The sequence below is a fragment of the Carettochelys insculpta genome, chromosome 17, assembly GCF_033958435.1.
Source record: "Carettochelys insculpta isolate YL-2023 chromosome 17, ASM3395843v1, whole genome shotgun sequence".
NCBI lineage: Eukaryota > Metazoa > Chordata > Testudines > Carettochelyidae > Carettochelys > Carettochelys insculpta.
The window spans coordinates 32435027-32459724 of NC_134153.1; the positions used below are offsets into that span (position 1 = coordinate 32435027).

Here is a 24698-nt window from a genome sequence, read left to right on the forward strand (position 1 = left end):
GTCTTTAATAATTCGCTGCAGTGGTCTGAGTTGGGGGCTGTAGGTGATGACCAGTGGTGTTCTGTTCTTGGCTTTTTTGGGCCGATCTTGGAGTAGCTGGTCTCTGGATATTTGTCTGGCCCTGTCGATTTTGTTTTTTTACTTCTGGTGGGTAATTCAGGTTTATGAATATTTGGTAAAGTTCTTGTAGTTTTTGGTCTCTGTCAGTTGGATCAGAGCAAATGCGATCGTACCTAAGAGCTTGACTGTAAACAATGGATCTAGTCACGTGTGCAGGATGGAAACTAGAAGGGTGTAGGTAAGTATAGCGATCAGTAGGTTTTCGGTACAGTGTGGTACTGATCAGGCCATCCTTGGTTAGTACTGTAGTGTCCAGGAAATGTATCTCTTGATTGGAGTAATTGAGGCATAAGTTGATGGTGGGGTGTAGATTGTTAAAGTCTCTGTAGAATTCTTCCAGAGCCTCTGTACCATGGGTCCAAATCATACAGATGTCGTCAATGTATCTTAAGTAGAGGAGTAGTAATAGGGGACGAGAGCTGAGGAATCGTTGTTCCAGGTCAGCCAAAAATATATCAGCATATTGTGGGGCCATGCGGGTGCCCATAGCAGTTCCACTAATCTGGAGGTATAAATTGTCCCCAAATCGGAAACGATTGTATGTGAGAACAAAGTTACAGAGGTCAGACACCAGATGGGCTGTGGTGGCATCAGGGATGGTATTCCTGATTGCTTGTCTGACTTATTCAGGATGACAACAGCACCCCCTTTGTCAGCTGGTTTGATTATGATGTCTGGGTTATTTTTGAGACTCTGGACAGCATGGCGTTCAGCATAGTTGAGATTGTGTCTCATTTAGCATTGTTTGTGTATGTCAGCCTGAGCACAGTTGCGGAAGCACTGTACGTAGAAGTCCAGACTTTCCCTACGACCCTCGGGGAGTCCACATAGAGTTCTTCTTTTGTTGTTGGTGGGGGGGTCGAGAGAGTCAGACTGTTGTTCATAGGTGTGCTGGAAAAATTCCTTTAGACGGAGGCGGCGAAAGAAGGCTTCAAGGTCACCACAGAATTGTATTAAGTGCATAGAGGAGGTAGGGCAGAAGGAAAGGCCCCGGGATAAGAGAGACTCCTCTGCTGGGCTGAGTTGGTAGTTTGAAAGGTTAAAAATGTTGTTGATTGAGCTACTGCTATTGTGGCTGAAGTATCCTGAGGAATGAAGTAATGAAGAAAATTTATTTTCTTTTCTTTTTTTTTTTTTGAGTCAACAGTGTGATGCTGTTGCAAAAAAAGCAAACATGATTCTAGGATGCATTAACAGGTATGTTGTGAACAAGACACAAGAAGTCATTCTTCCACTCTACTCTGCACTGGTTAGGCCTCAGTTGGAGTATTGTGTCCAGTTCTGGGCACCACATTTCAAGAAAGATGTGGAGAAATTGGAAAGGGTCCAGAAAAGAGCAGCAAGAATGATCAAAGGTCTAGAGAACATGACCTATGAAGAAAGGCTGAAGGAATTGGGCTTGTTTAGTTTGGAAAAAAGAAGATTGAGGGGGGACATAATAGCAGTTTTCAGGTATGTAAAAGGGTGTCATGAGGAGGAGGGAGAAAATTTGTTGTTCTTGGCCTCTGAGGCTAGAACAAGAAGCAATGGGCTTAAACTGCAGCCAGGGAGGCTTAGGTTGGACATTAGGAAAAAGTTCCTAACTGTCATGGTGGTCAAACACTGGAATAAATTGCCTAGGGAGGTTGTGGAATCTCCATCTCTGGAGATATTTAAGAACAGGTTAGATAAATGGCTGTCAGGGATGGTCTAGACAGTACTTGGTCCTGCCATGAGGGCAGGGAGCTCGGCTTGATGACCTCTCAAGGTCCCTTCCAGTCGTAGTATTCTATGATTCTGTGATTTCTCCTCCCACTGTTGCTCTGAATTAAGGGGCTGATCAAATGCCCTGAACCACACCCAGGAGCTAGTTGGGCTGGTGAAACCTCCAATGCCAACACTGGTAGCTACTGCCTGAAATTAAAATGAGGTTTGAAGTTTGCTATGATACACTATAGACTACACAGCAAAGTTTCCAAATGTGTCTGTTGTGGTCTAGAGCACTGAATATGCCACAGTCAGAAAGCACATGCACAAGAAGTCCAAAGCCATTCAAGAAAAAGAACAGAGGGCAGTAGCTACATGCATACCGGCTCTTCAAAGTTTGACACTTCAGAGTTGCTGCGGTGGAGAATTAGCCGAATTAAGTGCTGTGTATTCACTGCAGCGCTTCATTAGTAATTTCCCATCACCCTGATTAACATGCTCCCTTCGAAGTTGGGAGCAAGTGTAGACAAGCCCTTACTGTCCTTGGTATGTGTAGATCCAGCTGCTATGAACTGAAACTTCTCCAGTGCCTTTTAATCTACTCACATTTCAAAGCAAGGTGTCTCAAAGCACAATACAGAATTTTTCATTCACTATAACAGGGTCCGTGTAGATATTTAGCATACCAATCACCACGGGGCACATTTACATCCTGAATTGTCACAAATGATGTCCTTAGGCTTGTTTACGCTGCATACTGTGAGTCTCAGCTTGCACAGCCATAGCCCTACTATCTCTGATGTGAACTAACATGCTAAAATAGTAGTATTGTAGTGCTAGCATGGGACACCCTGAGTACAAACCCTTCTGAACCCCCTGCGTGCATTCTCAGGACAACCAACACATTTGGCTGTTGCTGTCTATCTGCAGCTGCCTTACCATTTGTAGTGCTCTAGCTCAGAAGAGCTAGTTTGAGAATGTCTACACAAGCTGGGAATTGCATCATAATATAGACATAACCTTAGTGTAGACATGGCTTATGAGGACACAGAGGCAGTCCGCTAAAGTCAGTTTCAGTTCTCTGAAGTAGACCAGGCCCTGCTCCAAAGACCCTTAAGGAACTGCTGAGAATGAGGTTGGACAGACTCAGTTGCTGCCTTCTGTAGCTGAACTTGCTCCACAGGGCTTACAGGAGTGAAAAACAAAATAAACACGTTTTCACCAGCACTGTATCCATGTTTGGGAAATTTGCCCTAAAGGCTGATCTGCTTTTGAAACCCATTGGAACTCTAGTGGCTTCAGCAAGCAGAGTTGTTTTTATACCCTGCTTTCTGAGGATTTCACAGTTAAAAGAATGATTCCACCCATTGTAGTCTCACCTGTGCTGCAGTTCCAGACATTTGTGAAACAGTTTTCATAGTTAGGTAGAGTTCCCCTCTGTAGACTAGGCTGAAGTCCAGCTCTGACTTTAAATCAGACTGGGCAAGATATAGCCTGTAAACTGGATATGGCCCACAGAACCTTTTAATCTGTCCCACAGCCTGCTCTTACGGCACGGAGCAGTGCCACTCAAAGCAGCTGGTTGCTCCTGTGGCTCTGCCCTGCAGAGTGGCGAGAGCTTTGCATGCTGCTCCTGCCCCAGCAAAATCTCTTAGCTCCTATTGGCCGGAAACCAGCCAGTGGGACTTGAGGGATTTTGCTGGAGGTCGGAGCAGCACACAAACCCCTCCTCTCTCACTGCAGAGAACCACATGAAAAAAACTGGGCTGGGGCTGCTGGAATGCAGGGATGCCTGCTTTAGGTAAGCAACTCCCTCCCAGAGCCTACTCCTGGCACCGTACCCCAACTCCTCCCCAAACCCTGCAATCCATCCAGCACCCCTCCCCTAAGCCAGAATCTTCTCCTGCACACATGTACCACCTCCTGGACCTTACACCCCATCCCCTGCCCCAGGTTGCCACCTAAACTCTATGCACCCTCGACCCCTCCCCCCGCCCTCACTGCAGGTCACAAGTCCTTCTCCAACCCTGCGCCCACTCCTACATTCCTCCCCCAGGCCAGAATTCTCTCCTGCACCCATATCCCCTACCAGACTCTGCACCCTAATCCCATGTCCCAGATCACAATTCCTTCCTTCACCCAAACTCCCTCTCAGACCTCACAGACTATCCTGCACGTCAGTCCCCTGCCCTGAGCTCTCTTTATCATCCAACTTCCCTTCTGGACCTCACGCTCTCTCCATAGAAAAGTCTGGCGCTTGACCACTTACTGAAATCTTGGAGTGACACCCCCCACATCAAAAATTACTGCCCACCCCAGCTTTATACACAGAAGACAAGTTTGTGAAAATAGAAGTTAGCCAATTTTATATAGGGACTTTTGTAATTGAAGCACAGCATGATATATAATTACAGTACTTTCCATGCTGTAATGATATTTGTAAGGAAGTTACATTGAAAATAGTGTTTTACTCTTTTAAGATCTGACAAAGCAGTTGGAAAACAAACCAACTTCTCTGGTACTTGTTCTCTTGCAGGATGTGTCTGGTACGAATGAAACAGGAGGGTCGAGCTGGGAAATACATGTGTCGCTATATAGTTCACTCTATGTGGGAAGACGTTGAACAGCGTGGTAAGGTGATGGGGGTAAGTCATCTTTGTCTGAGTTTGACTTTCTTGATTGTATATAAGTTGTTTCCAAGATTAAGATCTTAAAAAACTACTTTACTAGGAGTGTGGTGAAGCACTGGAATGGGTTACCTAGGGAGGTAGTGGGCTCTGCACCCATAGAGGTTTTTAAGGCCTGGCTTGACAAAGACCTGGCTGGGATGATCTATTAAGTGCTGGTCCTGCTTTTAGCAGGGGGTTGGACTCAACCTACTGCAGGTTTCTATTGAGGATGAGGACTCATGGGTCAGATATTGAGTCAACACTTTGTGAAAGATGGTCACCTGCAGGTGATACAGTATTTTTACCTTCTGTCATTTTCCTGTGGAAGTTAATTTGTGAGTAGTGATTGTCTGTCTGGTTTCACCCACATAGTTGTTACTGGGGCATTTAGTGCACTGACTGTGGTACACCTATGTTGTGATAGCTGAGAGTAGAACCCATGGGTCTTGAAAGGTGTGTTGTAGGAGGTGGTGTTTATACAACCATCCATAACGCCCCCTTTTGTTAACAGGCCTCTTTACCTTGAACAACAGGACAATGGAACATGTGGCAAGAGAGGTGGTGAAAGATCCTTCACTGGAGGTTTTCAGAAGAAGGCTGGATTGGTCTTGGATGGTTAGATTAAGGAAGGGTAGAACAGAAAACAGCAAAATAGAGATAATGGATTTCAGGAGGGCAGATTCTGGTAAACTCAGAGAGCTGGTAGGAAAGGTCCCATGGGAAGCAAAACTGAGGGGAAAAACAGCTGAGAAGAGTTGGCAGTTTTTCAAAGGGACATTATTAAGGGCCCAAAAGCAAGCTATCCCGCTGTGTAGGAAAGATAGAAAATATGGAAAAAGACCGCCTTGGCTTAACCAGGAGATCTTGCATGATCTCAAAATAAAAAAGGAATTGTATAAAAGATGGAAACAAGGAAAAATTACAAAGGATGAATATAGGCAAACAACGCAAGAATGCAGGAGAAAGATTAGAAAGGCTAAGGCACAAAATGAGCTCAAACTAGCTACAGGCATGAAGGTCAACAAGAAGGCTTTTTATAAATATATTAGAAACAAGAGGAAGACCAGGGACAGGGTAGGGCCATTGCTCAGTGAGGAGGGAGGAACAGTAACAGGGAAATTGGAAATGGCAGAGATGCTTAATGACTTCTTTGTTTCAGTCTTCACTGAGAAGTCTGATGAAGGAATGCCGAACATAGTGAATGCTAGTGGGAAAGGGGTAGGGTTAGAAGTTGAAATTAAAAAAAGAACAAGTTAAAAATCACTTAAGAAAATTAGATGCCTGCAAGTCACCATGGCCTGATGAAATGCACCCTAGAATACTCAAGGAGCTGATAGAGGAGGTATCTGAGCCTTTATCTATCATCTTTGGAAAATCATGGGAGACAGGAGAGATTCCAGAAGACTGGAAAAGGGCAAATACAGTGCCCATCTATAAAAAGGGGAATAAGAGTAACCCAGAAAACTACAGGCCAGTCAGCTTAACTTCAGTGCCAGGAAAGATAACGGAGCAGGTAATTAAAGAAATCATCTGCAAGCACTGGGAAGGTGGTAAGGTAATAGGAAACAGCCAGCATGGATTTGTAAAGAACAAATCATGTCAAACTAATCTGATAGCTTTCTTTGACAGGATAAAGAGCCTTGTGGATAGGGGAGAAGCTGTAGATGTGGTATACCTAGACTTTCGTAAAGCATTTGATACGGTCTCTCATGATATTCTTATAAAAAAACTGGGCAAATACAATTTAGATGGGGCTACTATAAGGTGAGTGCAAAACTGGCTGGATAACTGTACCCAGAGAGTAGTTCTTAATGGTTCTCAATCCTGCTGAAAAACTATAACAAGTGGGGTTCCACCGGGGTCCATGTTAGGACCGGTTCTGTTCAATGTCTTCATCAATGATTTAGATATTGGCATAGAAAGTATACTTATTAAGTTTGCAGATGATACCAAGCTGGGAGGGGTTGCAACTGCTTTGGAGGATAGGGTCATAATTCAAAATGATCTGGATAAATTGGAGAAATGGTCTGAGGTAAACAGGATGAAGTTTAATAAGGACAAATGCAAAGTGCTCCACTTGGGAAGGAACAATCAGTTTCACACATACAGAATGGGGAGAGACTGTCTAGGAACGACTACAGTAGAAAGGGATCTAGGGATTATAGTGGACCACAAGCTAAATATGAGTCAACAGTGTGATGCTGTTGCAAAAAAAGCAAACATGATTCTAGGATGCATTAACAGGTGTATTGTGAACAAGACATGAGAAGTCATTCTTCCTCTCTACTCTGTGCTGGTTAGGCCTCAGCTGGAGTGTTGTGTCCAGTTCTGGGCACTGCAGTTCAAAAAAGATGTGGAAAAACTAGAGAGGGTCCAGAAAAGAGCGACAAGAATGATTAAAGGTCTAGAGAATGTGACCTATGAAAAACGGTTGAAAGAATTGGGCTTGTTTAGCTTGAAAAAGAGAAGATTGAAGGGAGACATGATAGCGGTTTTCAGGTATCTAAAAGGGAGTCATAAGGAGGAAGGAGAAAATTTGTTCTTCTTGGCCTCTGAGGATAGAACAAGAGGCAATGGGCTTAGACTGCAGCAAGGGAGGTTTAGGTTGGACATTAGGAAAAAGCTCCTAACTGTCAGGGCGGTCAAACAGTGGAATAAATTGCCAAGGGAGGTTGTGGAATCTCCATCACTGGAGATATTTAAGAACAGGTTAGGTAGATGTCTATCAGGGATGGCTTAGATAGTACTTGATCCTGCCATTGGGGTAGGGGGCTGGACTCGATGGCCTCTTGAGGTCCCTTCCAGTCCTAGCGTTCTATGATTCGATGATTATGGGTTCTCAAATGTCATTGCACTGATATCCCCATCCAACAACAAAAATTATTAAACAGGCCTAGGAGAGGGGACCAAAGCCTGAGCCCTGCTGCACTGGGTGGAGGTGCCAGAATATCAGGAAGGAGGCTTGTAATCTAAGTCCCACGACCTCGGGTCAGAGCCCACACGGGTTCAGGGTTTGGCTACATCTCCAGGCTGTGGGGCTCCTAGTTCACTTTGACCCTGTTCGCTAGGTCCCAGCAAGTCTAAGCCAGCCTGGGTGATCCCATTAAAATGGGGCCATAGTCTACTTTGGCGTTCCAATCCATAGTTTAAGAACTGTTAGTTGAGACTTGACAAATCCTGCATCTTGTTTGGCAGAGGGGACCAAATAACCCTTATGTTCCCTTCTAGCCTTATGGTTCTAATTGTCCCTTAGAGTCTGCTAAATATCTGTTCAATCTTGTGCTTTGGTATGACATTATCAGTACGCTTCTCATACCTGAAGAAGAACTCTTGGGTAGCTCAAAAGCATGTGACTGTCCTCAACAAAAGTTGCTCCAGTAAAAGAGATCTCACCCACCTTGTCTCTCTAAGGCAGTTTTTGCTTGGATAAAGAAGGCTGAGGAGGGCTAAGTAGAAATTTCTGGAGTAGGTGATTGATGTAGCTACATGATTGACAAGCAGAAAGCAGAGCAGTTCATGAAGTTAATCTTGGACATTTTAAATTGTATTCTTCTGTTAAAAGGCTTTCAGACATGTTCACCCATTAAAATATAAAAATCTTCCATTGGCTAGATTATTTTTAAAAAGCAGTTTATCTAAAATCAGTAAGAGTAGAGGAATGTTCAGGGCTCAAATCCCCCTTCATGTATCGCAACAAGGAGTTAGTACAACTGATGCAGAAATGTACACTCATTCCTTGTTAAACAAGTACTTCACTTAAGAGTACTCACTTAACAAGGGATACATTTACTTACCGTCCTTCATCCTACAAATGAACTCCCCCCCACTAATAGGAGGCTAATCCCCTCCCTGTGGCTCCAACCTGACTTAGTCTGACCTCGCCACCGGCCCCGCAGCCCCTTCTTGTGGCAGACTGACCCCCACTTCCAACAGCCCCACAGCAGACTGACCCCCGCACCTCCATCGGCCCCGCAGCAGCCTGACCACCACCCCCCGTACCTCCCTCAGCCCTGCAGCAGCCTGACCCCTGCCTCCGCCAGTTCTGCAGCGCCTACCCACAGCAGCCTGGCCCCCTTCCCAGCCGCCATCCCCGTGGCAGTCTGACCCCTCCCCAGCCCCAACCTGGGCAGCCTTAAACCACCCCACAGACTGGCCCCGCGGCAGCCTGACCCCTGTCTCCCATCCCCACCAGCCCAGTAGACCTAACCTACCGCAGCCTAACCACACACCCAACCTTCAGCAGCCTGAACTCCCCACCCACTCCACAGACCCAACCAGCTACCAGGTTTTAACCCTGCCTCCCACTCATGACCTTAAACTGCCCCCCAACATTTAACCTTTTCCAACCCCCAAACTCAAGGTTCACTTACTTTCCAAAAGCAGCGCCACATGCTGCCACTCCTTTGCCGAGCTCTGGGAACCAATCAGAGACTTCTACATGTATTTTAATGAGAATGTAGTCTCCCTCTTACGAGTTTTCACCTATGAGCACAAAGTTGGGAACCAATTGTGCTCGTACAGTGAGGGGTGAGTGTACATTAAGTTTTGAACATTATTTCAATATTCATTTGATTTTGCTGTCTGTTCTTCAAAATGCAGGATCATTGGTATTAAATTAATACACTGTGCTGTATTCTGCTATTATCAGTTTCCACTCTAGTTAGTGTTATTTCATAAACTGATAGTTAAACCTCTGAGATCTGAATCTCAGCAGCAAACTTTTGGGACCTTGTAGCCTGCGTTCCTTCAGCACTCCAGAGTGTCAGCAAGAATCAGGAATCAAAACATGACACAGCTGTAAAAACAGACAGAAAGCTTTTGGCCTCAGCAGTTCTACTGGTGCAGGCAGATTTCATATATAAATTTTACTCTGCTGCCCCTACTACTAATGAAGTCAGTTTCTTTTGGTGGGTTTGCAGCCAGGTGTGTCCAGTTTTGTGGCTAACCAGTGCTTTTACTTAATTTTTCCACTTGTGACATTTCTACCAAACTTAAAAAACAAATATAAAAATTGGCTAGATGCAGTGACTCAAAGTGTTAATAGTAACATTAGGCTGGGTAAAAGACTTCCTTTCGATACTGCTCTGCCAGATATCTCCATCTTGTTTCTTAGAGTGAGAAGGTTTAAATTATCCATACTGGCAGCTGCTTGATCAGTTTGCAAGAGGGAGCCAGATTCACTATTATAAACTGCAACTGTGTTTCTTCCTATCAGAGGACCTTGACAGCAAAGATCTGAGTCTGGCTTGCATATCATGTCTTGGTAAAGCTACTTATAAAAACAAGACTTTGTGGTTTCTTGAGTGTATTGTCATAGTTCTGAATCAGGATACAATGGAGTTTATCCTTAGGAGGACTCCATACATGGAAGTGGAGATTTCAAAAAAATTTGAAATAAATAAATAAATAAATAAATAAATGAAAATAAAGATCTCTATTCTTAGATCTTCCTTGATAGCACCAAGATTGACTAATATTTCTGTATGTAAGATGGACTCCATCTAAACATAGACATCAGAGACTGATTTAACAAGGATATGTCCAAAATTTGTAAAATTTGGTTCTTCAGTACATAATCCTGATTTGTATCTGTGCATGTTTTAGAATCTGTAAAAGATTGTAAGAACAGAAAAGGACTGTACAGGCCCACATGGCAACCCCAAATTAGAATCTAAATTAGCTTAATCCCACAGTCGTGCTTTCCCTCCAGTCCACTCAAAAACCCCTCCTTCTAGATATCTTTTGAATTTTTGTATTGCCTCTGCAATGTGTAGCACAATACAGTCTTTGTTATACTTTCAGCTAGAGCTGTTTATACCCTGCCCTGTATTTGCTCTGTTACACTAACGTGAATATAAAGAAGAACCATTGAAATCACTGACATTACTTCACATTTACATCACCGTAACAGCAGAATCTGGCTCTGAAACGGTGAGCACAGATTTCTGCCTGGTTCTGCACTTCCAAAGAGTTGTGCACCCATTTTATCGTCATTTCATCCGGAACAAATTTATCCAGTTTGTTTATGAGACTGTCACATGGGACTGCATCAAAAGCTATACTGAAACCAAGATATATCACATCTAGTGCTTCCCTCCATCCACTAGGCCATTAACTCCATCAAAGAAGGAAATCAGGTTGGCTTGCCCTGATTTGTTCTTAACTAATACATTCTGGCACTTTCTTATAAGCCTATTAGTTGCCAAATGCTTACAAATTGATTGCTCAATAATTTGTTCCAATGTCTTTCCAAGTGGTTCCTAATTTTCAGGGTCCTCTTCCCCCCCCCTTTATAAAAACAGGTGCTATATTTGCTGTTCTCTAGTCCGCTGGGACTTCACCACTCGTCCAATCTCATGGCTCCAAAGATCAGTCCTGTCTGTCATTGGGCTTTAGGGAGAATCACAATGATTGGCAATTGGTTTATGTGGTGTTGGGTACAATTAAAAGTGCTAACAGCTCTATTTTTAAAGAGGGTACGCAAAGGCCTACATTAGTCTAGACATGTATGGAGTCTCCAAAATCAAGAGGGGTCTTAACTATAGGCCCTGAAAGCCAGATCTGCATGTCAAGAATCTAGTATGTGACTCAAAATGTCCTAAATATGTCCCTTTGTGTCTCACAGTAAGTTAGACCATTTTGTTCTATGCTTGGGCTTGGGGGAGAGAATGCTGTCTCTATCCAGATTTAATCTACATATTTTGGTCTTTTTCAGTAAAGTGTGTGTAAAGAAATTGTAACCCTTTATATCCCTGCTTATTTATTTAGGATCCTTTGGAGTTTGTTCACAACCATTCCAAGTCTAAATGAAATACAGAAATTATACTGGTAACTTAAATATAGTCCAAAGTGATGTGAAATCCTGTCTTTGAAATGAACTGTTTAAATAATCCATTCCCAGCATTCTGGTGCTCTTGCTGTTCAGCTTTCTTCAGGATTCACTTTCCTTTCTTGCCTTTTCCTTGAGGGCATAACTAGGGCAGAGAAATAATTTTTATTCACTTCAGAAAAGTTACAGTAATAAAGAAACTCTTGTTAACATCAGAGAATATGTCAGCCAGAAGTTTTCACAGTCTGGCATTGTTTATTTTACCAGCAATTTGGAGCCTTCTGCACTCTTAAAATACTGGCAAGAAAATATTTAACTGTTCTGTGGCTTGCACATGTATGATACTCTGGGGAGGAGGAGTGCTTAGGGAAATCAAGCTTTTTTCTGCATATGAGTGAAACTGAAGAGCACAAACTATTAGGTGATGATTCAAATAATGAAGACTCAAGCCTGACACAAACACAAACACAGAACTGAAGAACTGAAGGTATGCCATGTGATGGGACACCCAGTCGGTCACATGTGATGGGAGGCCCGGTGGGTCACACATGGACAGAGAAGGCATTCTAGCATGTGCACTGGGACACTCCATGAGCTAAACACCAATACAGTAAATAGATCATGGTAGCTGCAGTGATTCTTTTCAACATTAGATGTTCTTAGTGGCATAGATTTTGTCTAGGCCTGAGCCAAGAGCTATCCTTACAGTTTATGGGCCTCTACAGTGTACTATTAAACTCATGCGCTTATGCCCAATGGCAGTGGGGGCGGATGGGGGGAAGGGAAATGATGACAATTTTTTAAAGATATGACTTTATAATCATCAGCAACACACTAATGAATAGTTTTTAAGACAAATTTTAAACGAAGGTCCTGTAGAAAATTCAGAAACTGGCAGGGGCTGGCAAATACCTGTTAAATGGCTTCATTACCACTTGAATGGCTCTTTCACAGGTTCTGCTAATAGGTCTGGCATTTTTTTCACTTTCAAGTTAACTAGATCCTCTCCAGAGGAAGCGAAGACACATAACAGGGTTAGGAAGAGACCGAATGGGTGGAAATTAAGGCCCAATATTGTCCCAAATCTTTGGGTACGCTATGTGTCTGCATATTCTTCATATGAGTAAGAACATCTCTGCCTGAGTCATCTGTTAAAGATACTGAAGCAGTAGAGGTCTCCATCATGAAGTAGGCACATGGATTACTCATTATTTTCCATGAGATTTCATCAGTTTTTATCGCCTGGATTTGAATAAAGTAAATGGTCTTCTCTGGGATTTGTACTAATGGGTGGGGACTTTACAGTCAATCTGGGCTACATCCTGCTCCTAACCAGCATCACCTTATCAATACAGTCCACCAGATGGTGTTTTTTATTCTAAATTTTTGGCAACAACTGGTGATTGTTTCCTTCTGAATGGTAGAGGTGTCCTGCTGCTTACCAGTGCCAGGGATCTAACAATAAATTTATGAAGCGAGCATCTTCGTCTGCCTCAACCTGGATAGTTGGTTGATTGTGAGCAAAGAATAATCAGTCCTGCCAGTGAGGAAGGTATCATTTTTTTCTAGAAGCTCATGAATACTTTATATGTTGTGCCAAAGGCAGCATTTTCTTTCATTCAAATTAGACTACTGGTTCAGTTTTGATGTTCAGGTCAGCAGTGTGATTTGTGTTACTTCAGCTCATCCACTAACCTGTATCTGTCTCTGGTATGAATCAGAACAGAAAGAACTGTATAAAGAAGGGACCGATCCATACCTGGAAAGACAGCAGACAACTAGTTAGAACTGAGCATTCTAAACAGACAGCCAACTCATACACATTGAGATAAAATTGAAACAGAGAATCCTCAAGTACTCAGCCTCATATAGATCAAAACAAAATCAATGAACAGTACTTCCACCATTTTATTACTGATGGTCTGTATCATGGAAACACTGTTGACACTACAGGCCCAGTGTTAGCTCATCTTACACTCAGACTACTGTGTATACCACAGATAGAGGCTTAAGAAATTATTGCGTATTCCTTTCTAGTTTCAAAGAGAGAAAGGATTTACTTAGTGGCATGAAGGGGAAAAAAATGAGACACCTGTGTCTTTGAAACTGAGTTCAATCTAATCGGAGACCACAAGCATTTAAAATGCCGTAGTCATTATTGTATGGCATCACTACAGGGCAGAATTAAATGTCTTTGTACCTTAATATCATGTATTTTCACACCTTAAAATACCCATATTTCTTTTGAGTGTAACCTTAACACTTGAGTGTTTCTTGGTTTGTAACGTTTGGTTTGGGGATACTTGCAATATTTCTGTATTGTTTACATGTTTTACTCCTCCACATCTGTAGAGTGGCCACCTGGTCATCTGTCCATATGTTCCATGTTGTCAGCTCTGGGCCTCGCTTTTACTGGGACCCCACTCTTTAAATACCCCTCTGGACCCACCCACCCCCCATTCATGCATCTGGTGAAGCAGGTCTTTGCCCACAAAGGCTTATGCTCCAAAATATGTTAGCCTATAAGGTTCCACAGGACTTCTTGTTGTTCTCGAAGATACAGACTAACACGGCGACCTTTCTGATACTTGTCCATATGTTCATATCCCACTACACACTTACCCAGCAGGCCTGGGATGATGCTGCCCTCAGTTGGGCAGTACTGCAAGCCACTAAACTGAACTTGGAGCTCACCTCTGAGGATGCTACCTATGAAACACCTAGAATAAAATTTACATGAGCAAGCACTGGAAAAAGAAGAAAAAGTGGTTAACTCTCTTTTGTAATGGTGGTTATTTGAGATTTGCTGCTGATGTCCGTTCAGTTACTTGTCCTCCTACCTCCTGTATTGGAGCTGCCAGCAAGGAAGAACTGAGAGGGCATAGGTATTGCAGCACCTAATATACTAAAGCTTGACCATGCCACTCAAGAGAGAAGCCTTTGACAACTGTGCATGTGGGCACTCGCATACCTGGAATAGAATGGACATGAGCAACGCATGTCAAAGAACAACCGTTACAAAAGGCAGGCAACGAATTTTTTCAAGTCCTGGTGCATAGATGGCCTGATTCTGGTACCTGCTCTGAGATGGGACGCAGTGTGAAGGAGCCATACCCTAGGTAGAACTCAGCTGTTTTTGTTGTTGTTAGTTGTTGTTAGCAACCAACTCATTTGAAATTTTCTAGAAGCTTTGCTAATTGAGAATGGAGTGCAAAAGTGTCCTTGCAGTGATCCCTGTCACAAGCCAGACTGCAGTTTGCCAGTACTGAGAAGGGAATGATTTGTAAAGAGTGCTGCTTTCGAGCTACTTGTTTCCCTTGTTTTGTATAGGGGACTGTTTCTCCATCTCTTTGTAGTTATGCACTGTCAGCTACATTCCTCAAAAATAGCATGCTATCCCAAGATGTACTTATTGCCATATTTGTTTAACTTGATCTCCTTCATTAATCCAGGTCTTACTAACTTAAAGCCCCTACATTTTGTTTTGAATATAGTAAGTGCTTCCCTAGGGAAGTTTAGTTCAGGACTTGTCCATGTAATGGGACTGTTTGTTTTCTTTACCCCTTTGCAAATGCCTGCTGTAACATTTGTAGTATGTGTTAAGTAATCCTTAAGGTAACATTTTTATTATGTCATAAAAAGTGTATGGCAACTATATTATAACTCATGGAATTTGTTTGTTTAAAAATGGAAGGATAATTTATTGAGTGTGTTACATGAGACCTGCTCCCCTGTTAGAGTGTAGAAGTGCTGCTTATTTAGACATGTTCAACTGAGAAAAGCCATGGTCTTTGGAATGCAGAGAAAGTGTGAGTGTGGTTGGCTAGAAGTGACATCATAGTTTATGTGCTCAATAAAATTTTAATTAAGTCATTACAGGAGTTGCAGTCATCATTTAGCCCTCTGATTTCTAATGTTTAGCTTTTTATTCAACATTCAGCAATATTCAGTCACCAAGTCTTGCTGGCCTATAAAATATCTGCATGAATTTTAATAGTGGATATAAATGGACAAATATGAGTAACTGACATAAAAGGAACATTTTCCTTGTAGTTGCACTATATGTATTCTTATAAAAATAGAATTATGAAAGAATAGTGGTTTAATAGAAGACTACATAAACTATAGGTTTGATTGCATGATATAATTAGAGGTTTTGAAAGAGCAGCTATTATAGAGGCATTGCCACTAAGGCTATAGGAATATGATGGGAAGTTTGATGACATCTTTGCTGTAGTCTTTATTTTCCTGTACTTTGTAGTGTCTGTGTTTGATGTTGTATTTCAACCTCCAAAACAATAATGCACTTCTCATAGTAAACACTGTTTTAAAAACCTGCTGGGTTTAGTCTAGGATTTAAAAACAACCCTCACTCCCATCTCCAGTGTTACACATGGGAGGAGGGGGCCATGTATTTTATATATTTATCTTGGACAGTTTTGAAAATAATCAAATGAGACATTTGTAGAAGTGAGTGTTTGGAAACTGCCTGAACTAGGCAGCTCCCAGGAGATTGTCCCAGAACACTGGCCATACACAGGCAGTCTCCGGTGTCTGTGACTGAGATTTGGGGGATGCATATAAGCAGTGACCATATGGGGCTCTTTTGGCTCCTCTTTCTATACAAGGCTGTGGAAGGCTCCATCTGAGGACAAGTGCTCGGTGTCCCGTAAATCCATCATATGGGTCCACTATAGGAAAGAATCTTTCCCAAGACCTTGCCAGTTAAAATGCAGCTACATCTATCTGAAGAAAAGGTTTTAGTTAAAAGCTGTTTGGGGCAATTTGTGTTGATAAAAGGAAGCGTATAGATGAAGGAAGCATTTTGTAACCAGCCTGGGTTTGATTTAGCCATCTCTGGGGCCTAGCTTTTTCTCGAACTCACAGAGCTCACAGAGCTCACAGCTCTGCTGACACAGGACTAGATGCTGCAGGCTGAGGAGTAGCTGTGCCCAAACTAGCAATTGTTTAGGAATCTGATTAAATTTAGCCTGTGGGTAGCCCCAGTAACTTCAGTCACCTGCTTAAGGTCTTTGCACCTTGCAGAATTGAGCCCCAGTCGTCTAGCTCTAGTTTGATTGCACAGTCTCACACAGCAGCAGAGCAACCTCATTCTGCACATCTAAGAGGCAAAGAGAAAACAAAAATGAAAGGTCAGAGAAACAGAACGACCAGACAACTCACAGTCCGGAGTTTGTAAACCTTGGGCAAGTAGCCCTCTGCTACTGATGCTCATATTTAACACATTTTGGAACACTAGAGAGCCCAAGGGGATGTGGGAAGGGAACTAATGATTTAAAATGGGTAAATGCAAGGACCCAGGAAATTGTAGGCTGGGATGTTGCACCTGGGCAAGATTAGTAAAGCTGACATAGAGGCACTTACTCGTAATGAAATGATGGTTTCATTCAATTTCATTCTAATTAGCCTGGCACTTTTCCAACAAAGCAACGTTGATTTTTGATGCAATTAATTGGTGGAATTCTGTGACTTGTGTTTATGCAGGAGGTCAGGCTATATGCTGCTAATGCTTTTAATAGCTGTTACTCTATGGAAGTAACAATAACAGGCAGTTTGGAGCCAGGGAGGAGTTAACAGGAAGTGAAAGGAATGTGAAATTGATGAGAGAGCGCATCCCAGGCTGGAGATTCTCCTCTCCTCCAGCAGGTGACAGGAGTGAGACTCTCCAGTGGATGACCGGGGGGCGGGGGGGGTGCACTCCCTCTGGAGCACCTGGCATTGGTCACTGTTGGGAGACAGGTTACTGGGCTAGAGGGACCTGCGATCTAACCCAGTAAGGCCATTTTTATGTATGCCCTGAGCCTGTGGAGCAGATACCTGATGATAGTTTTCATTTTTACTAAGTCTGTGCAAGCTGTAGTACATATTCCTCTCTGCCCCACAGCCTGCATGAGCACACTGCGCGTGCCCCAATTCTGCACCTCAGAGACTTCACGGTTCTCATCTCCTTCCACCCCACAGCTCATGCTGTTCTCCCCTGCCTTGCCCCCGGCTCCGGCCCTGGACTGTGCTGCTTTCACTGCTCCCATCACACTTGGGACCAGTGTTCGCTGTAAGCAGAGCACTTGGAGTGGCCACTCAGGAGATTCATATGCCACCCTGCTCATTAGCTGAGCACCCACAGCCGCTAGCCCGTGTTTTGACTGGTGGTGCACACAACAGTATTTTTCTCTTCCTATGGATGTGAAAAATCAGGGGGAGCTGCGCTCGGGACCTGTACGGATTACACTGCTCTGTTTTTCAGATTGATTCTGTTACTCTGAAGGAGAGTCTGAGAAGCATGACAGAAAATTTCTATGCAGCTATATTTGGATATGATGAGGTAAGATCATACAGTCGAGCCTTCCCTACAGGCCAGACTAATAGCCTGTCTAATGCAGTATTTCCTCCAGCAGCAGTGAATGCTAGCTGCTTCAGAGAAAGGACTAAATCACTCACAATACACATCAGAGAACAAAGGGACCAGAATTCTTTCTGACCGTAGCTGTTGTGATCAGTTTGTGCTTTGAAACTTGACTAGCGAGAGCCCTTCCAGGAAGGGTAGTATGGTCTTTTGCCTGAGGAACGCAACTGAGGTCATATCTACATTACCATGTATGCCAGGATAAGTTATGTTGCTCAGGGACATGAATAAGCCATCCCCCTAAGCAACATAAGCTACACCAACCTAAGCACCAGTGTGGTTAGCACTACGTCAGCGGAAGAACTACCAACATAGCTACTGCTGCTCACGGGGTGTGGGTTAGGTGCTCTAAGCCATCGAACGCTTACAGCAGTGCAGCTGCGCTGATGAATGGCAAGAGGTCTAGATTCTCTTGTTAGCTCTTCCACAGAATTATTGTCTAACCTTGGGTAAGTCACTCCCCTTGGTGTCTCAGCTGTTCCAGTTGTGCTGTATAAGGCTGTGTGACTCTCCAGTGGAAGGAATTATATTAAGGGCAAGCTTACTTCTTTTGCCTGAGCTGATGGCACTGCAAGTGCTTTACCTATTCCCATAATCATCTACTTTTTTTATTATTATTATTTAGCTGTTTGCCTCATCAACAGTGAGTTCCCCAAGGTATTGGACAGAGGGATACATCAAGGTCTTTCATCTCATTTATTTTTAGGTGTAGTCATGGGAACTAAATGTGTGCATGTGTCTCTTTTTAAACCGTCTCTTACATTTTAAAAAATCCTGCAAGTATCTTGTGAAATTAAGACAAATATTGGTCTTTAATGTGGAGGTAATTCTTGCCTAGTGCATGCCTGCTGGCAGCACCCAGCAGAAGAGAGCCATTTAGATGTCACAGGGAAGGTCACCACGCGATCTGGACAGACAGCAGAGGTCATGAAGAACACAGACAAAGAAGTGCTCCAAACGTGATCCAACAAAGATGTGTCCCTAAGAAAATTAATTTAAAAAAACAGATAGGCCTAAATGTCATGGAATTGCCCTGTGCTCTTGCATCACATGCTGAGCCAAACCTTGTTGGTCTTCTCTGCAGCAGTATGTTCTTTAACTCCTATGCTTGCCTAATGTCATCCCAGCTCTCTCCTCCCCCCGCCCCCCGTGCAGTGCAACAGTACTCTCTAATCACATAAGGACTAAGGCTTTGTGACCCTGATCCCAAAACAGAGAGAATTGGGTTGCCAGCCCATACGCAGAATTTGCTCTGCATTTTCTTCAGAATCACTCACCTGGCCATTTCTTTTGGACTGTTGTGTTGAGCAGCAGCAGTGTTCCACAGGCCTCGGGGGAGACAGGTGTGGTGTACACTGCAGTAGTGTTGAGCTGTGTTGGTTTCAATACTTGGCGTATAAACAGATGTGGAAAGGAAATGCAGCTCTCTGAGAAGGAGGCTGTAAGAGATGTGTAGTAAACTGAGATGACTTAATCAGATAACACATAGTTAAATCTCATCTAAGTTTTTTGCTTGGTGTTTACAGTATCCAATTCTCCTCTCTCCATCCTTTTTTTAGGGAATCTTGTCTGATGACCATGTACTGGCAGCAGCCCTTTGGAGAAACCTTTTCAACAAGCACTGTGAGGACCCCAGGCAGTTGGAACTGCTCGTGGAGTATGTACGCAAGCAGGTGGGCAGTGGCTCAGAGCATAGCCTCTCTTGGAAAGCTTGTGTTGCTTGCTTACAAAACAGTACCACACTGCAGTGACTACAGACCCGAGGCTGTCCAGGAGTTACATAAAACTGGGTTCTGTTTTCCCTCTTCTGGAGCTTGGTGCCGTGGGTCTCCCCCTAGAACAGTTGCTTTCTTAGGCTGGACCTGCATGCAACTTCCTAGCTGAGGTGGAGGTTTTCAACAGGACTTTTAAACCTTTAATTTCTAAAACACTTAAAGAAGAGCAAAATAATGGAATTTAGAATATAAACTTGGCTGATGTCTCCATTCATAGTTTTTTGATAAAAATGGATAGAGACTGAAAGAATGATATGAGATCCAAAGCAATCCCTTTTTATATTTCTTACTAGGTTGCCACACTGTTTGGACCCATTTAACAAGACATTAGAAATGCTTTGGGCTTTACTACACATACAGCTGCTCATAATGAGAAAACAGCTTTTAAAACATGGCTTTTACTTAAAACCCATGATGATCTGTAAATTATGGTGTGGCACACCACAATACAGGATTCTGCATTTCATCAATTCATCACACATGTGCCTTGCAGATGTCACACGCTGGCTGGATTAAAGGCTAAAACATTTTTCATGCTGATAGCGGGGGAACCATACAGGTAGAAAGCACAGCAAGCCGAACTGATGCTGTAGCTGCTTCTGTTCTCCATGAGCTCCACAAGTCCAGGAAATGCTGCAGTATATTTTCAGAAGCGAATGACCGTATAGACTTCTTACAGAGATTTCCTTCCGCTGGTGTCGTAGGTTGTTCCTGCCACAGCTACTTTTTATTTTAAATGGGCATGAATGCTGTTGACACAAAGGCGTTTCTGAGACCCATCACATCTTCTCACTACTTTCAGAAGGGTTGAGACCACCAGGAGTAGCATAAGCATTGCAGTTTCTCCCTCTCATTTCCAGGCAGGTTCACTTTGCTTCCTGCCTTGATCCATAGGATCTGTCCACCAAGGTGTGTCATCCTTCTGTAATAACTGCAGAACTAACAGAAAGTGGAACTTTATTCAGTGACAATTAGGGCTTTATCTGGATACAGCCTTCCTGTGCACCACCCAAACCTTAAAGGCATGGAAATAAGAAGCTGACGGCAAAACAAACTGCATTTCTTGACACGTAATGTGGTCTAGAATACTATCAGGCTATAACTACACTATATGATAAAGTCAGTTTTAAGGCAGGTAGCTCAATTTTACAGTGTCATTGTCTTCACTGTATATGCCATTAGGTCAATTTTAGTAAGGTCAATATTGTAACACTGTGGAAAGCAACTTGGTGTAGTGTCAAGTTTAAATTTAAAAGTTCAAATTAAAGCTAATGTGGAAGTGCCAAGTCTTTCAACTTTATCAACCTTCAGAGGTGTCCCGTATGTATCCCACAATGCCCCATAGTAGTCCACTCTGCCCACTTCCATCTCTGCTGCTCTCTAGGTGCTCAGGGAGTAGGTAACAGGAAGCCTGTGAATTTGAATTGATCACCAGAAAGCCCGGGAAATTTAAGGGGTGCCTGGATGTCTGAATTTCTTTTAGCTATCACATCGCATTGCACTGGTAGCCATTGCATCACATCAGTAGCCATCTCTTGCCATCATGAGTACTTAGGTTTGTGGTCTTGAGTTCTCAGAGTCACAGGAAAGCTCCAGCATGGACTCATAACGAGATCATGGATCTCCTTGCTGTCTGGGGAGGGAGTCACTGGTGGGCAAACTTCAAATCTCCAAGCAAAATGTGGATCTTTATGAAAAGATTTCACGTGGGATGATCCCCAGAGGTTACTTCCGGGATGCACAGCAAGGCTGGGTGAAAGTGAAAGAACTCCAGCAGGCTTATCATAAAGTACTTTAAGCCAATGGGTCATCCAGGTCATCTCCAAAAATGTCCTGGTATTATGAACAGCTGGACATGATTCTTGGGAGGGACCCGACCATATTTCCAGTTCTTAATTTGGACTCTTCAGGAAGCCCTTTTCCAGAGTCTGGGTGAGCCAAGAGGAGCTGAGCCTGGGGTGGGGGATGGAGGCAGGAGAAAGAGGACAATGGAGAGGACGACGGGGGCAACCAGTAGAGGCCTAAGGAAGCTGTTCCTGACAGCCTGAAGCTCTTCACCCTCAACCTTGAACCAGTCCCCTCTATGTCAATCCCCAGCTGTTCTGGTGAGTATTTATTTTTTAGAATGCTACAAGTGGGTTGCGGCTGGGTCCAGGTACAGGTTTGCTATGGATATATGCCCCTCCGAACAGTGTATTAATGTGGGGATGGAGTGCTTATCCTTTTTGGAGATCTCCAGGAAGGCGTCATCCAGGTAGTCTTGTATTTTTTCCCACAGCGTTTTTGGGCAGGCGTTACTGCAGCTTCCACAATAGCACACCTTGCCATGCCAGGCAGCCATATAGTGATTGTATCATGGTACCACACAGCATTTTGGCAAATTTTCCCAGGCTTGTGCTCACACAGGAAAAGCATCTCTTCTTTTTCACTGTCTCTTATTCTTATGAAGGTGATGTCTTTGGCAACCTAAAGAAGCACGGGAATTTGGAGTAGATTTCTTTGCAATGCTCCCTGCCCTTTTACATTTCCCAGGACTGCATTGCCACACCGCAGGGCTTGCAGGCTCTCTGTCACCCTCCCTCTGCATGGCCAGCAGGCTCTCCTGGCCTTCTTCCCTGCCACCATGCTGCTGGCTTGATCAGGAACCATTGTGAAACGTTTGTTCAGCACTGGTTTTCCCTTCTTGGAATGACTTTTTTCCTGATGAGGGTTGCTCCAGGGACCACCAAGAAATGTTTTTTCTCTCGCCTTCTTTGCACTTTACATGGATCCCTCCCCACCCAGCCAGCCATGTGGCTGGAACGAAACCCTTCCCCCTCACAACGCAGCTGCTGGACTTTGTGGATCCTACTCCCCAACACTATCACGTCCAGTGTGGGTGGGTTTTCCGTGCAGAAGATTGCTCTGGGGAACACCGACAATTTTTTCCCCTTCTCCCAGACACCAGCCCACTTCCCCTGCTTTGTACCTCTCTCCTCCCGCCTCACTTTCAGTAAAGCAGACCATAGCTTACTGTCTCCACAATGAAATGGTCTGAACAAGTGATGGCTTGTGCAATGCAGAGTTTGATTCCTTGACATCCTTAAGAGGCCAAAAGCAGCCTTGCAAGAAGAGAGTTTCACTGACTGCAAAGACGGAGACCCATTCATTGCATGGGTAAGCACTTTGAGGGAATTGTGTCTCAGTTTTGACCTTCACTTTCCAGCATGTATCCTCAGCATGGGAGACAGGGCAAAGAAGCGCGAAAGGTCCAAGCAGGACCTTATCCTGCAGCAGCTGGGGCAGGCTGAAACAGCATCCACTGCCAGCCATGGAGCCACAGCACAGTGACAGCAGTGTGTTCTGGAATTCAGGAGGGAGCAGGTGGTGCACCTAAGAGAGGACGGCAGAGCTCCCCACAACTGTGAGACACAAAATTGAGCTTCTGCGCTTCATGATAGAGCTACAGAGGGACTCCCTGTGCAGCAATCAGTTTGCAGGCTCTGCTCCCTGCTGCCCAGACTCCCCAGAATCCAGGTCATCCATCCCCCTAGTTGTGGTCCCTGAACGCAGGGAGGGAAGGAAAGGACAGTCTGCTGCTCCACCCCCAAGACCCCAACCACTGAAAAAGGTTATTTCAACATCCATGACATCCCTTCCTTTCCCTGCCACTTAACCCCCTGCACCCCAGCCAATAAACTATTGTTTTCATGACAACCGTGGTCTGATTTCTTGGTTCACATGTGTGGTGGGGTAAGGTGCACAAATCACTGTGAGGAGTCCATCAGAGGGATCTGTGCAGGGGTGGAGAGGGCTAATAGCACAGCTGCCCACCACTGTGCAAAGGCCCACAGTGGAGACATGGCAGTGGGACAGGGGCAGGGGCAGAGAGGGCTGATAGCACAGCTGCCTGACACTATGCAAAGGTCCACAGAGAACTCATGGCACAGGGACCCAGGCAGGAGTGGAGAGGATCAGTTCCCAGAGTGGGTCTTTGGTGGTGACTGCCCCCCCAGTCATGGGGAAGCCAGATGCCAAACCTGGCTGATTTCATGAATGTGTGCGCCTCTGCTAAAAAAAACCTTAGCCTTCCCACCCCCAAAAATGCAAACATTCTTTTTGTGAAAATAACCCTCCCTTTACATGCATTCTTTTATCTGCACCTTAACCCTCTCCCTGTCAAATGAAAGTACTCTTTCTGTGAAGGACACACTCTGATTCATTGGTTATTCTATAGGGTTACTGGTTATTGTAGGGTACACAAATTATTTCAGGGAATGGGGAGTGGTGTTACAACAGTCAAATACAGCAGAATCATGACTGACCAACCATTTATAAAGCTATTTTTCAAAGCCTCATTGATTGCTGCTGCCTCTGCATTCACATTGGAGAATGCTCTTGTAGGCAGCTGTGAATAAGCCCTGCTCATGGTATCAGCCTGTGCACTCCAGGCGCTCATGAAATGTTCCCACCTGGATTCACAAAGTTTACGAGAAATACAGCACACTGCAGACATGGTGGGGACACCAGTTTCTGAAAGATCCAAACAGGTCAATAGGCACCTGAACCTCACTTTTAAATGGCCAAAGGCACATTCCACCACCATTCTGCACTTGCTGAGTCTGTAATTGCTGTTGTCCAGTGTCCCTGTGTATGGCTTCATGGGGCAAGGGAGCAGAGGGAAAGCAGGGTCACCCAGTATTACTATAGGCATCTTCACATTGCCAGTCTTCATTTACTGGTCTGGGAAAAAAGTCCCACCCAGAAGCTTTCTGTACAGCCCAGAATTTCGGAAGATGTGCACATCATGAACCTTTCCCGACTATCCCACATGATGTTAGTGAAACATCCTTTGTTGTCTACTAATGCCTGCAACACCATCAAAAAGTATCCCTTTCTGTTTATATAGTCAGAGGCCAGGTGGTCCAGGGCCATGATGGGGGTGTGCGTGCCATCTATTGCCCTACTGCAGTTAGGAAACCCCAAGGTAGCAAAGCCATCCGCTATGGCCTGTATATTTGCCAGGGTCAAGGTGTTCCTCAGGAGATGCCAACAGTTTGCGTTGGCTACCTGCACCACCACAGCCCCCACTGTAGATCTGCCCACCCCAAACTGATTTGCCACTGACTGGTAACTGTAGGGCATTGCAAACTTCCATACAGCAATTGCCACTTGCTTGTGAACCATTAAAGCCAGTCACGTTCTTGTATTGGTGT

At 44.1% G+C, this 24698-nt stretch overlaps 1 protein-coding gene and 1 long non-coding RNA gene across 2 annotated transcripts in view; one reads left to right on the forward strand and one right to left on the reverse strand.

Annotated features, from left to right (window-relative positions):
• Positions 1–24698, forward strand: part of UQCC1 (ubiquinol-cytochrome c reductase complex assembly factor 1) — an 84966-nt gene that overhangs the window by 41480 nt on the left and 18788 nt on the right. Inside the window, exons 7-9 of the mRNA XM_075011370.1 lie at positions 4343–4451; positions 17570–17647; positions 19288–19401. Of these exons, the coding sequence (XP_074867471.1) occupies positions 4343–4451; positions 17570–17647; positions 19288–19401 (301 nt within the window). The remainder of the gene's footprint in view (positions 1–4342; positions 4452–17569; positions 17648–19287; positions 19402–24698) is intronic.
• On the reverse strand, positions 11074–19161 carry LOC142021994 (uncharacterized). The gene is made up of 4 exons (XR_012647838.1): positions 19006–19161; positions 16325–16426; positions 13000–13063; positions 11074–11449 (listed from the first exon to the last, which is right to left on the reverse strand). It is a non-coding gene; the product is annotated as an uncharacterized LOC142021994 (long non-coding RNA).